Here is a 13795-nt window from a genome sequence, read left to right as displayed (position 1 = left end):
GTAGGCATCAACAGGGACATCCACGGCCGCTTCGTAAACAAAGCTCAACATGCAGTTTCTGCCCCAATCACATACAATACATACAATGAAAAGGACCAAAAAATGGATAGGTGATGATCTGTCCTGTAGACTTTGGTCCAAAATCTCTTGAAAGCTAGACAGAAACAAAACATACTCCACTGCATTTCATCTGAAGACCACAAAAAGTACAAGTATAAGTATCAAGTGACCATGCTGCACAACTATTTCACAAAGTGCACTAAATCACCTGGATACACTTCCACTTGTCAAACACTGTAAGACACAGGAAAGCGGTTTACCCAAACTGGAGCAGATCCAGACTGGGGTTTTACCTGCAGGGCCTGGAAGCGAGCCTTCAGCCAGTAGACGCGCACCAGGAAGGCCAGCCAGTCCCCCTGGAACAGGTCCCTCTGCGAGGAGGCGAAGGCCAGCTGCAGCAGGTCGCCCTGGAAGTGCAGGCCGGGGAAGTCCGCGTCGCCCGGCTCGCCGGTCTGTCCCAGGGGGCCCTTCCGCGGAGACACTGCAGGGCACAGACACGCCAAGCTGACGGACGCCGCTCTGAGCAGCCGGGGCCTAACGACGGCGCGCGGGCTGATGACGCGTCCGAGTATTACCAGTCTTGCCTTTGGTGAGCGACCACTGCTCCAGCTGCAGCTCCATGCAAGAGAGGCTCATCACCATCATGTCCTGCACCGGAAACACCAATCAGCTTTCAGGAACCGAACGGACAAACGTGACAACCAGTAACAGAACAGACAGCCAAATCTGCTCGGAAATAAGGAACAATGAGCTCCAAGGAAGAGAAACCCAGTCAGTGTTCACTGTTAATGCAGATCTACACCTGAGAGCAGAGGTTTCCAAACTTTCTCTGGAATGTTAAGACATTATACAGAGGTTATTTAACACACTAGATAAAATAATGTCTAAATTGTGTCATTACATCATGAACTGTACATTATATCATTAAATATGTTGCTTTTTAGTACAATGTAAATATTTCATAATGACAATCAGACATTGTTCATTTCAGTCCGAAAGTTAAAAAAAAAAAAATCGCAATTTAAAAAATGTATTATAAATGTATAATTGTTTAAAGGGGGAAACATTTCTTTTTTTGGGACCCCAGTGTGGGGAGGGCAGGTCTAGAGGACCCATAGCCGTAAAAGGAGAGGCAGCAGGGCGTGGCATTATCCTCCCTCCCCCCACACACTGCCCGCGCCCGCCCCCGCCCCCCGCCCGCGCCCGCCTCGCACCCGGATGTGCTGGTCGCTGCAGTCCCTGAGCAGCGGGTTGGGCAGGCCGCTGCTGTGCTTCCTCCAGCTGCAGTACACCTCCAGCACCACGCCCGCCAGCCCCGGGGGCCACTCCTCCAGAAACTTCCGCCCCACCGCCTTCAGGTAGCGCATCATCAGCTCCAGGATCCCGCTGTTCACCATGTTGTCCAGCAGGAAGCCGTGCACGTCCTGCCGCTCTGTGGCCAACAGACAATGACACTTCAGAAAAAAGGCCCGGAAGTACCCTTATCAGTTTGACTAAAGCGTTTCAATCTAATATACCCGAGCGGTTGGCATAGATCTTATCAAGATCGCACCCCAGGGCTGTGCTGGTAACAGAATTTGCATACTCGGTTTACCGTGCTTAAAGTAACCGCGGTAAACGAGCAAACTAGGGGTGGGGAATGAAATGCATTTTCTTTAGTTGTTTCACTTGCTTTGATTTTTATTTGGAAAATTTTAACACAAAGTGTTGCATACATTCAGTAACAACATGTATAAAAGTTCTCGTGTGCGGAATGGGAATATGAGCTATACTATTGTCTTGCTAGGGAATGTGCAAAATACATAAATGAATGACCTTTTCTGAAACTGACGGTTAATAGGTTTTTACTGTCATTGGGGCATGTTACCACGGTTACTCTGCACAGCCCCAGTGACGCCCACCTGATTCCATGAACGTGATGGAGTCGACGGGAGAGCAGTTGGCGCCCGAGTGGAGCTGGGAGTCCGGCTTCACCTCCGATTGCGCCTCGTAGTTGCTCAGGCTCTCCTCGTCATCGTCGAAATCAAACTTCTTCAGCCTGGGAGGCGGAGAGGGAGGCGGTGAGGAGCTCGTACGGACGGGCCGCGTTAGACGTGTGGGGTTTACGAGTTTCCGAACGCGTACCTGGACGGGAGGAACTTGAGCAGCAGCTCCTGGAAGTCGATCTTCTCCTCCTTCTTGCACTTGGTGTTCCGGACGCGGGCGGAGCGACGTTTCGCCGTCTCCCCGTTCTCCTCCATCGTGCGCTTCCTCTTGGTGGCTTTCTTCACCTTGTCGCTGAGAGAGGGGTCCACTGCTGCGGGGCACAGACGGACACGTGCACACACACACGCGCACACACAGACACGCACATACACGCACACATACAGACACACACACCCACGCACATACGCACACAGATACCCACCCATGTATATAAGCTTGAACAGCTAACAAATGACAATTACAACCAGATATGGGTAGTTTCTGCATGAGCAAAGAACAGAACGGTGAGGCTTTTTGAGGCTTAAAGAAGCCATGACAACAAGAAACAGAAGGATTCGGTATTTTCAGGGCAGATGGCCGGTTCATCGAGATGAGGATCAAGTTTCTCGAAACCAGGAAAGCCGATCGGGCCTCACCCATGACGGGGGCCGACGTGGTGACCTCCACGGTGTTCTGGCTCAGCGGCATCTGGACCAGGGCGGGGGGCTGGGGGAGAGGGGGCGGCTCACTGGCCGGGGGGAGGGAGGAGCTGGGGCTGCTGCTGGGCAGGGTCTGGATCACGCTGACCGGGGTGAAGGTCTGCGGGGGCGCGTGGGAGCGGGCCGGGTCCCGGTACTCCGACAGGTCGATCCTCCGGCCCAGGCCGGGGCGGGGGGGCTCGCAGGTGGTCTGGTGCCTGTACATGGCCAGCAGGCTCTCCCCCAGGCACTTCCACCTGAGCCGGACACAAATGAGGAGTCTACAGGCACTGCTCTCCCACATTCTAAACATTTAAACTGAAATACACTTTCAAACACATGCAGGTCCGCACTGCTATTCCCTGTTGCTTTTTTAAAGTGCAATCTGGTGTACCTCTCAAAGTAAGATCACTTTTAATATTCCTAATTTACCAGGCAAGTGGTAAAGTATTATGAGAAGACTCACACTAACACACCTGAAGGCCACAAAACATCTAAGGGCCTGAGTTTTAGCATGTGCAAAACCTTATAGCACACGCAAAAACCAATAACACAACCAATGACTGATGCAAAACTACTTACTGGTTTCAGGTGTGCTAAAGGTTTAGGGGGGCATGCTAAGGGTCTATGTTATCCGGGCCCTAAAAGTTCACAGGTTTGTGAGGTGCCGGGGCCGGCGGGAGGGCGGGGTCACGTACGTGAAGTAGGCGATGGGCCGCACCAGGGCCAGGTCCGGCTGGGGCTCCCGGGCGGAGAGAGCCTGCCGCCGCCGCCGCAGCTCCAGCCCCTCCTGCACGATGGCCTGGGCGTCCTCCTCGTCCACGTCCACCGAGTGCACCGACATGTTGCTGCAAGGGGGAGGAGCACGCGTACGATCAGAGCATGGGCGTGGCCGCTCGACGCCTTGCCTGAAGCCGCTCCGCGGGGCGGTGGGCGGAGCCTATCGTTTTGGAAGACTCACCACTTGAGGAACATGTGGAAGGAGTCCTTCCTCAGGCAGGGCTGCTCCTGGAAGATGCGCTCCTTCAGCACCAGGCCCTTGGTGTAGCAGTGGTCCTTCTCCAGGGCTTTACAGATGAAATACAGGCAGCCTGGGCCAGAGTGAGGAATGGGACCGAAAGCTCTTCAGGAACTGAGGTACACCCAATAACAGCCTAAAATTCCTCCAAAACCACCACAGAATACAACATCCCCTCTTCTATGTCTTCCTATTCCTTCCATAGTGCACACTTTCCTGGTTAACTTCCCCATATCAGGTCACCAAATAAAATAAAACTGCGATAACTATACTCCTGTATACAGGAGCTTCACAGCTTTTATAACAGCCCAGACACAGCTCACTGACTGACTTCTCTGACTGACACTGCTTCAGGTGAAGAGATCATCAGGGGTTGCTCCTGTGTGTGTGTGTGTGTGTGTTTTCAGTCAGCTGGTGCCCCTCAGAGACACTGGGAGGGGCACAGCACAGATTACCAGCCAGCCACCCTGCAGACTGGAAGCTGTGTGATGTATAATTGATCACAGGGGCTGATGACAGTTTCACTGCTTCTACCTGTCACTCAAGAGAGAGAACTGGCAGGCACAGTGACTTTCACCCACAGAGGTTTCATAATTGGCATTCATTTTAAATGCATCCATTTTAGAGTCAAATATTTCAGTGGGACATTAGTCATCAGCAATTGTAAACCACACTTTTTAAATGTGCATCACTATAAAGGTACTTAAACAGAAATTTATTTTTGTCTATATATTTTGTGTGAATTCAATTTTTTTGGACTAGTTATCTGTACACGTGTGCACTCACACACACACGCGCGCGAGTGCAAACACACGCACGCACGCACGCACGCACGCACGCACGCACGCACTCACAGCTGTAGTCGCTGAGCGTGTAGAGCACGGTGATGAGGTTGTCCAGGCAGGGCCAGTGGTCCGGGTTGCAGCGCAGGCCCTCCTCGAAGGCATGCCGAGCCAGCGGGACCCTCACCAGCCGCATGGCCACCTGACCGATCTTGTACCACATGTTGACATCGGTGGAGTCCAGCAACACAGCCTGGGGTTAGAATCAGATGCATTAGGGCAATACTTGGGTCGACAGTTTCCCAACTACACCAGGGATGCACAACCCTGTTCCAGGAGATCTACCATCTTGTAGGTTTTCATTTCAACCCTAATTTTGCATACCTAACCTACCAATTAGCAGCTCTACAAGATCTCTAACTGTTGAATGAAGTGTGCTTTCTTTGGACTGCAGTGAAATCATACAGTAAGGTAGATCTCCAGAAACAGGGTTTGGCACCCCTGACCTACACAAAAACAATTTATTTAGTTGGAGAAGGCCCCCCAGTTTTCCAGAACACCTACAAAATGGCATGCAGACAAATTTTTGAGGTTTATACAGTCGGTCTATTATTCCTCTGCTTGCAGCTGTGCTGCACAAAGCTCTTATTGTGTCCTAGTATGGTGTTACCGCACCTCCAGGTAAAATTCCATGGCCGTTTCAAGGTCGTCTCGGAGTACGGCCAAGCTTGCCAGGTTTTTGTAGGTGGAGTATTTCAGCATCAAACCTGGGTGTTTGAGGCCGACCTTCTCATCATCCGAGGGCACAGCCTGAGGACAGAAAAAGAGGAGCAGAGATGTCATTCAGAGCTGGAAATCAATATCCACTTGCAACACATCACAAAACCAGTCGTGCGAAGGTCGTACCTCCTTGAGAAGAGGGGTTTCAAGGAGCTCGTGGTAGGCTTTGGCAGATTCCTCAAACCTGTCATGCTTCTGCAGATCCAGTGCTTTGTGGTATAATGCAAATGCTTCAGCTTCCTGGAGAGAGAAAACAAAGAACATAAAAAAAAAAAAAAAATTTAAATAGGTGCATTAATTTACAGAAGAAAGCTAAACAAAATTGCCACATACTTGAGGCTGTTACTAAGTGGACCCTGTTAAGTATACAGCATTTCTACTGTATTGCATTCAAGGGGATAATAAAGGCAAGGCAAGTAGCAAAGTAACACAAAAGCACACAGTCTTTCAACGCACAAATGAGAGATACTAATGCTCCTAGTGCCACTACCTTGTAGGCAAACATAAAACATTTATCAAAAAGTAAATATTAAATGTATCCTCCAGTATGTATCTGACTGTGGGTTAATAGAAGTCCTGTGTGGTGTGGGACAATGAGGGGGGCACACCTGAGCTTCCTTAGTCTGGCTCTTATGACTCTTCAAAGGATCCTCGTGCTCGTCTGCAGCACCTGAGGCTGCATTCAGCGCTGCAATACGGATCTACGGGAGTAAGGAACACAATAAACAGCTAGCTTAAAATAAAAATATTTTGTGAAACAACTTCCTCTTAAGTTTATATATCCAACATTAACAGAAGTTGCATCTTGCAAACAAATGTCATTTGTTTGTCAACAACATAAAGGATCGAAGAATAGTTACCATGATTCACTTCAGCACCATCTGTCACCGTCGATTCCAGGCAACAAGACCTACAAAATAAAAAATAAGAAATGCAAAACTTGTGAACACAATGCATACTAGCGTTATACCAATACACAACGTCAACAGTAACGTTTACTAGACGGCTTACTCGCACGCTACATATTTCCAAATACAAGTATTTCCAAACTAGTGTAACAAAACGTTCAACGATATGTTGCAATAGCCAATTAAGTATGTCTCCAAATGACTGTATATTAGAAAATGTTCGTTGAGTGTGAACACTAACCATACATCCCCAACTTAACTGACATGTTATTAGTTAGCTCAAAACTGAACTGAACAATGCGATCTGCACGTATGATGTTGTGTTTCGTCAATTATCGTAGCGATGTTACCTAGCTTGCAACTAGTAAACAAAGCAGTCAGGTACAAGCAGCGCTAGCTAGCCTGAAATGGGGTATGCAAGATTAACTAGTCAGCATTTTTATAACAAACATGAACTTGTTTCTTGGTTTGAATAACTTGGCTAACAAGCTAGTTAACGTCAGCTAGCTGCAATTGATGTTTTCTCAGCCCGCTAAACGGCAAAGCAATTTGAATACTTGAGAGGTGTCAAGAGGAGCAAGCAGTAGCTCCAAGAAAACCGCACTTCAGACAGAAGCAAATGCATAAAGAGAAACCATTTTTCCCCTATAATATCCATACACATATAAAAACAATAATTTGCTCAAATAACTGTAATAGGTACCTGATTCGGACGCGACTCTGCGCTGACTCCTTGTTGACTGGTCTTTCAGCAACAGACCTTCTGACTGGTCGGCATATGACGTTCACCGGTAAGCAGGGCCCAATCAAAAACTTAAATACTCAGCCTAACGTTGACATTAAAGCTTGAGATTAGCGGACTCAAATACGATTTTACGAACAAGTAATATCATACATACTGTGTTAGATTTTAATTTCTATAACTGAACAAATGAATAAAAGCTCATGCAATTTCACACTCCCCTAATCCACGAATAACATACAATAGTACAATAAAAGGCAGAGCGTGTAAGCACAAACAATAGCTACATGCAAAACTAGATTTAGTACATGGCTCACGTTCCCCCAAGAAAATTGAGAATTATATTAAACAGCTTCATTTCGACAAAAAAATCTCAAAACATCTTTTGTGCAGGGGTCACAAATTTGTTGCTGAATCTGGAGACATTATGCTACCTGATGCAAATAAAGAATTCTTACTTTTACTTCTTTTTTACATTACCAAATGTATGCATTGTGTGTAAGTGCATTGGTCAATTCAGCACCAAAAAATGAAAATCACAGTAAGACAAATATTAGTTTTATATTTCTTTATTAAATACAATTCAAAAAGGTCCATTTTAATATGCAAGTGTAATCATAAAGGTGAGAAACAGTATCCCAAACAAAATCATGTCTTCTTTTATAAGGATATAACTTATTAACTGCGTTTCTTGGCTCGCTCTTCCTGTTTAGAGGGGTAAAAAAAGAAAAACAAAGAAAATCAGCATTACATTTCCACTCAACAAAATAATCCTAACACTGACAATCATTTTTGAGCATAGCACAAATCGATTCAACTTCAAAGGGGTTACAATGTTGACGCAACATTAGTCTGAAATATCCACTTTATCTCCTGTGAAAGTTACCTTGATTACATTTTCCAGCTCCAGAAGGATCTGCTGATAGCGGCCCTCCATCCCCTTAAGGTTTTCGGGCTTAACAATCTGCTTCTGTACCCCAGGGCTGCCAGCATCCCTCACCATCTGGAGGAAGTTCTTTTCCTGATAAAACCAGAGATGTGACCCTCCTTTACCATGCAGTAAAACCAGAGCCCAACATCACCAGTGCAAACACGTTGAACTCTGTGGCCTTTCCCATCATTACTGCGTTCCTACTGCTACTTAGGCAGCTCACAGCATGGCCTCAGTTATGTTTAATCCAGAGCATACAAATCTGAAGCACATGTAGACATGAGTCAGAAAAATGTAATGATTTACTACTATCTATGGTGCATTGCACCTTACCTGTATTCCCAGCAGGAATGTGAAGGCCAGTCCAGCTTTCCCTGCTCTTGCAGTTCTCCCCACCCTGTAGAGAAGCACCAGAGAGCACCAGCCTGAGTCGAGCATGACAAGACTCTGCTAACACAGCAACCGAATGCTAAATACAAGTGAGCATTTTATTTTATACCTTTCTTGTTTACTTACCGATGAACGTATGTCCTGATAAACTGGGGTGCATCGTAGTTCACGACACACTTCACCCCCTTAATGTCAATGCCACGGGCTGCAGCGTCAGTGCTGATTAACCTGTTAACAAACAAAAACACAATTTAAGACATTTACCAGTGCGGCATCAAAAAAATAAGAGAAAATTACGCTGAATGAACATCATTAAAAGGAGAGGTCCCACTGACAAAACTACACACCGTTTTCCTGTAGGAAGCAACAACAGAAAATATACATTTTTTTTTAAAACAAATGTTCAATCGCACACTCACAGCTGGATTTTGCCCTGTTCAAAATCTTTTAGGGCTTTCTTCCTCTCATTAGGGCTGAGCCGGGAAGAGAACTCTGCCACTTGCACGCCCCCAAACAGCTGCACCAGCAAGAACAACCTGTGGGGGGGGGGGACCAATAAACCAACCATCAACACTGCACAAGTTTATGCTCTGAAAAGCAAATGCACAATTAAAGACTTGGCCTGTCCGCCTCTTGGCTGGAGGAAGGGGGCTGCTGTGTTCACCTGTGTGCTGCCTCTCTGGAGTTTGTGAAGCACAAGACTGGGCTGAACTTGAGCCGCAGAAGGAAGTGGAGGATGAGGAGGGGTTTCTTGCTTAGGGTGCAGGGCACATAATACTCCTAGAAAGGCAAAGGTTATAAGTATCTCACTAAAGTCGCTCTAACACAGTGATACAGATAGTTCATTCAATCATTAAATTGTTACATGAATTCAGGATAAAATTAAAAGTGGACTTTAAGTGTCCAACCCATCTCATTACCAAATAAACAGATCAACCCTCTTGATTGAGGTATACCAACAATGAGTGATAACTGTGAGATTTCATGCACCTCCACAAAGATCTATCAATCACTTATTTGTCTCAACCAATCATAAGGTTTGTGCTGCGAGACAATCCAGCGATCGGTTCAAATCGGTCAGTCACTTTAGGGTTTTCAGAGTTTAATTTATTAAGTTGTAGCCAAGACTGAGCTTTGTCAGGCACACACCGTCAAGCCCTGGGGGAAGTTGAACCTCTCTTGGGGCTGGGAGGTGCCAGGAGTGGAGGGGGAGTCTGTGGCCGGCAGTCGGCTTTGGACAGAACTGAAGAGGCGGGGCTGGTGCAGACCCAGCTGCTGCAGCTTCTCCGGGTTCTGAGTCAACGTGGCTGAAAACAGCAGCTTCTGGAGTGGCATCTGTGGCTGGGACAGGCTGCAAAAAAAAACAGAAAGCAACATGATAGTATTCATGGGCATATGAGAAGCCCTTTTATACTGCCCTCATATTGTAAAGGGGAAGAACCCATCCTTGTGTCACAGACGTTTTAAGAACTGCCAACAGGTGACAGCTTACCTTGTAGCAGTGATCGGTCCAGGCTCTGTCCTCCTGAAGATTGAGGCTTCATTAGAACCACTTCTAGATCTGTACACAGCCTTCACCACCTGACTCAGCCATGACTGGTGCATACTGTCAATCATCCGGTCTGCCTCATCGATTATCTACAGGCACAGAAACAAACCAATCAAGACCTTAGCAATGCACAAGCTTGAATACATCACCACTGTTCCACTTTTCCAGAGAACATGGACAACTGGACTGTGAGCCCGTCTGATGAATCACTTAAATGTACTCACAAGGAATCGTAAATGCTGCAGACTGAAGTCTGCAGTCTTATTAATGTGGTCCACCAGCCGACCAGGGGTTGCCACGACGATGTCTGCCAGGCTCCGGTTTCGGCCTCCACTGCAGTGAGAAGAGATAACACTGATTCTGCAGTCGAAAGCAATCGGATATTTGCACTACACACTCTACTACACCTGCACTACAGTGTTCCACAACCTTTAAAGGCCCCGTTCGATCCATACTTCAATAGTTATATTACATGGCAGACGATGTGGCACAGTCTGCAGGGCAGCCAACCCTCCGCCCACATCCTAATAATCATGTGCCTCCGGAGTTTGTTTCTCAGCAACAACACTTTATATACAGTCTGTTCCCATCTTAATCTGTAGCCCTCTATGCTTTACCCCTGTCTGAATAAGGAGGGCAGACAGCTGACTTTTCTTTACTTGTCTGAGGAAAAAATTATATATATATAAAAAAGTATTGATATATTTTTATTCAGTTGAGATTTTAAAGGAGTTTTTTCCATCCTGAAAGCAGCAATGGTCTTACACTGCCCACTACAGGAGGATTTGGCATTGGTCATTTTTAGACCATTTTAATCAGTCCCCGATTACAGGGAAGAATATAAACTAGCAATACTACTGGCCTTGAGGGCCAAGTTTCATACACTGGGTTTCTAGACTGCTCATGAGAAGTGACCTCTAGCCCTCTATGTTTAGAAATGACTTTTCCTAAAATGGAAATGTTATTATTTTCCTATTTATGAATTTGGAAAATATACATCATAATTAGCACTTTAAAGACAAGAAAACATTTAAATTCCTTAACACATTTCCCATCCAGCACTCCACAGTGCAGCCAGCAGCTACAGTGATTTCAGCGTACAGTACCTATGCTCCACAAGAGAGGCCTGCTCAGCCGCAAAGGACTTCTGCCCAGTCACCATGACCACCTTCAAACTGGAGCCTTCAGCGTAGGACGAGAAAACTTTACACACCTGCCACAGGGTTAGAGGAGTTTAGAGAAAATGCGATTAGACCAGATTGGACAAAACGGTGGAGGCCTCTAGCACTGAGGCCTCTACTCAGCCATGTAATGAGAGGTGTTAAAAGACTACAGCAGAGTGCATCATGGTCCTGGTAACCTGCTGTGCCAGCTCTTTGGTTGGCAGCACCGCCAGGGCCCGGACTTCACGCACCACCCGCTGTGACAAGGCCTGCAGACGAGCACGAGCACAGGCAAATGTTTAATGCAGAGGCACTGTTCTCAGAGTACTGTCATATTCTGTGATACTAATTCCCACCTGAATGACTGGGATGACGAATGCCAACGTCTTGCCGCTCCCTGTAGGCGCGGACACACAGATGTCTCTTGGCCTGTAGCCCCCTCTGCCAACTAGCAATCCGTGGCACACGCTCTCGAGAATGGCGGGAATGACCTCTGCTTGCACTGCACATAGGGAAATCAGAAAACGTCATCCTAGTGACCGTATTATGTTTGTGAGCGCAGGTCAGAAATAGAGGTGTTATTTAATGCATCTAAACAATAGGTGGTGTTGCTACACAGTTTGAGAATTTGACTGAAATTTTAACAGGTCTATTTTTCTAATACAGGATCATTTCATACTTAGCCTGATTATTTATCACAGGTATTAGCATGAAAGTTATGCTTTCACATTCAAATGTGTTTCACAACTACATCTACAATGAAAAATATCTTGTGTGCATTAATGGCCTTAGGATTGTGGTGGTGCATTCAGAGCAAGAAGGTGTCATTCTGATGCCGTGCAGGAACAGCTAAACAAATTTAGCCATTGTTTTCACCTGGGAAGAAGTGCTTAATCCCGTTGGTCTCCAGCTTCTTTAGGAGCCTGGGGCAGATTCCAGGGATGTCTACAACTGGGACCAAGTTCTTATTTATATCCTTCTGGACCACATCTGGCTGAGCCAGCCACTGGGGTAAAACCATCTGGACCTAGGGTGTGAAAATAAGCATGTTTAGACCATCATAACCTCTCATCATCAAAACGGCCAATTCCCATAACATGTAGTGTATCGTCATTGTGCTGACAGCAGGGAAGACAAAGTACCTTTGGTACAGTTTTTTTCTCAAATCCACCCAGGATAGTGAACCCTGATTGAGCGAGATCCTTTTCTGAGTTCACTGTTGCCTGGTCAGCAGGTTCCTTTGTTTCTTCCAGGCTTTCATCTTCACCCCTCTCCACCTCATCCTCAGACTCCTCACTGTCTAAATCTTGTGGTTTATCTGATGCCAAGACTCTCTGCTGCTCTGAGTTCTTTTTCACTGTCCCCACACTTTTTTCCACCTCTTCTGAAACATGAAAAAATTGTGCCATCACAATTATGAAAACTAACGGCTAAAGGGAAATGTGCAGATATTGACTGCTGTAGCAATTTATAGACATTGAATTACTCAAATATTAAATGATTTACCTGAGGAACTGGTTTCTGCTTCCAATTCTTCTGTTTTAGTTTCTTTCCTTTTCTTTTTCTTTCTTGACAAGCAGTTCTCCCCTGTGTCTGTCTCTGCACTCAAGTCCTTGTGTTCAAGTTTTTCTTTCTTCTTCCTCTTCTGTCCTTGTCCAAGAGCGTCTTGGTCCTTGGGTTTTCTTTTCTTTTTTGGAATAACCTCTTCACCAGAGAGCTGAGATTTACTCTCCTCTTCAGTGGCCGATTTCTGCTGCTGTCTCGCACGGGCCTTCTCCTGCAGCTTTGCCAGAAGGGCTTTGGATCGTGATTCATTGCTAGGTCCATCATTGTCATTCTCATCTCCAAGGTACCTGAGAAAATACAACCGGCTTCATGACAGGCAGAAAATATTCTTCCCTCAGAAATGCCAGACATTCAATACATCTACTGGATGCTGGAAGAAAAACACATTTCTCCTCTTGTTCCGTCCTTCATGAAACCTTAGTTCACACAGAAATTCAACTTAGCATTTACATAAATAGCATTATGAATAATGAGGAAATCCACAGCTCTTAAACTTTTGAGGCACACACCTAAAACTAATTTCTAATGTGTGTGTAATTGTTTAATTTCAATCCAGCGCAACATGTTATCAAATTTAGTTATTTGCATCTAATAATAATAAGATAATAATCTCCCCATTGAATCGGTTTACTAAGTTTTGTATTGCTAATAAAGTATCTGCTACTGCCAATAAACCCATCAGGTATACATGTACAGAATTGCCATAAATGCAACGTTAACAACTAAAAAACATGCCGTAGACAGGTAGCTACATATTAATTTTCAACAAAACAAGACAAATATACAAACCTATTTATAAGAAATAGTGCCATCTTCGACTGTAGTTATGAAGTTAGCTACATTCGAAGGGAGTAGTAAGCAGGCTAGTTCGCTTCTACTAGCTAGTTTATTTATAAGCAGGAGTCCAGAAAAATCTTCCTTCGCAAATTAAAATATCTGGATGACCGTCTTTGTTGTAACATAATTCTGTCATTCATTATGTTTACAAAATACAGGTTAAAAATACATTTTCGAATGGCACATGTGGGTGAACCACTCTTCGACGACCTATGATGACGCAGGTCGCTTGATAATGACCAAACACTCAAATGTTTTAAAAATTTTTCCAAAAACACCGAAAGATCGATATTTTCATTTTATAAACGTGGCTGTATATAGTTACTGGTTTATGTGCGTTAAGGGTAGTTAGACTGCAATTTAATCTCCAAAATGTATAATCTATAAGCATAAAGGGCGGTCGTTC

At 45.5% G+C, this 13795-nt stretch overlaps 2 protein-coding genes across 9 annotated transcripts in view; both read right to left on the bottom strand.

Moving 5' to 3' along the window:
* cabin1 (calcineurin binding protein 1) overlaps nucleotides 1-7010 on the bottom strand; it is a 68379-nt gene extending 61369 nt beyond the window's left edge. For 5 of the 8 annotated variants that reach the window (XM_064353978.1, XM_064353981.1, XM_064353983.1 and 2 more), the window contains exons 1-14: nucleotides 6915-7010; nucleotides 6164-6213; nucleotides 5912-6004; nucleotides 5430-5543; nucleotides 5199-5333; nucleotides 4596-4776; nucleotides 3685-3814; nucleotides 3422-3571; nucleotides 2682-2980; nucleotides 2185-2356; nucleotides 1962-2098; nucleotides 1275-1492; nucleotides 636-708; nucleotides 360-541 (exon numbers count right to left, since the gene is read on the bottom strand). In XM_064353978.1, coding sequence (XP_064210048.1) covers nucleotides 360-541; nucleotides 636-708; nucleotides 1275-1492; nucleotides 1962-2098; nucleotides 2185-2356; nucleotides 2682-2980; nucleotides 3422-3571; nucleotides 3685-3814; nucleotides 4596-4776; nucleotides 5199-5333; nucleotides 5430-5543; nucleotides 5912-6004; nucleotides 6164-6166 — 1887 coding nt within the window. In that variant the 5' untranslated portion in view covers nucleotides 6167-6213; nucleotides 6915-7010. Of the gene's footprint in view, nucleotides 1-359; nucleotides 542-635; nucleotides 709-1274; nucleotides 1493-1961; nucleotides 2099-2184; nucleotides 2357-2681; nucleotides 2981-3421; nucleotides 3572-3684; nucleotides 3815-4595; nucleotides 4777-5198; nucleotides 5334-5429; nucleotides 5544-5911; nucleotides 6005-6163; nucleotides 6214-6561; nucleotides 6744-6768; nucleotides 6880-6914 lie in introns of those variants that run through there. The other 3 variants (XM_064353982.1, XM_064353980.1, XM_064353979.1) reach the window with 3 other exon arrangements.
* A 496-nt stretch (nucleotides 7011-7506) lies between these two features.
* ddx51 (DEAD (Asp-Glu-Ala-Asp) box polypeptide 51) lies at nucleotides 7507-13730 on the bottom strand. Its single transcript, XM_064353976.1, has 16 exons — nucleotides 13342-13730; nucleotides 12493-12839; nucleotides 12129-12370; nucleotides 11863-12013; nucleotides 11343-11488; nucleotides 11184-11255; nucleotides 10930-11036; nucleotides 10048-10156; nucleotides 9767-9912; nucleotides 9424-9625; nucleotides 8939-9054; nucleotides 8694-8810; nucleotides 8401-8502; nucleotides 8218-8281; nucleotides 7840-7974; nucleotides 7507-7658 (listed from the first exon to the last, which is right to left on the bottom strand). Exons 1-16 carry the CDS (start codon nucleotides 13362-13364, stop codon nucleotides 7632-7634), a joined length of 2106 nt encoding a protein of 701 aa, XP_064210046.1. The 5' UTR covers nucleotides 13365-13730; the 3' UTR covers nucleotides 7507-7631.
* Between the last annotated feature and the right edge of the window lie 65 nt (nucleotides 13731-13795).

This window comes from Anguilla rostrata, chromosome 10 (genome assembly GCF_018555375.3).
Source record: "Anguilla rostrata isolate EN2019 chromosome 10, ASM1855537v3, whole genome shotgun sequence".
In the NCBI taxonomy this organism is placed as follows: Eukaryota; Metazoa; Chordata; class Actinopteri; order Anguilliformes; family Anguillidae; genus Anguilla; species Anguilla rostrata.
The sequence above is the reverse complement of the archived record's forward strand: the minus strand, read 5'-3'. Positions and strand labels throughout refer to the sequence as shown.

Bases quoted from the DNA above. Each gene is read 5' to 3' on its own strand.
- ddx51 (XM_064353976.1), bottom strand. From the start codon at position 13,364: ATGGCACTATTTCTTATAAATAG. The intron at 12,014-12,128 runs GTACTTTGTCTT...TTCACACCCTAG, and splicing joins AGAAAAAAACTGTACCAAAG to GTCCAGATGGTTTTACCCCA. The intron at 10,157-10,929 runs GTACTGTACGCT...TTCTCACTGCAG, and splicing joins GCCTCTCTTGTGGAGCATAG to TGGAGGCCGAAACCGGAGCC.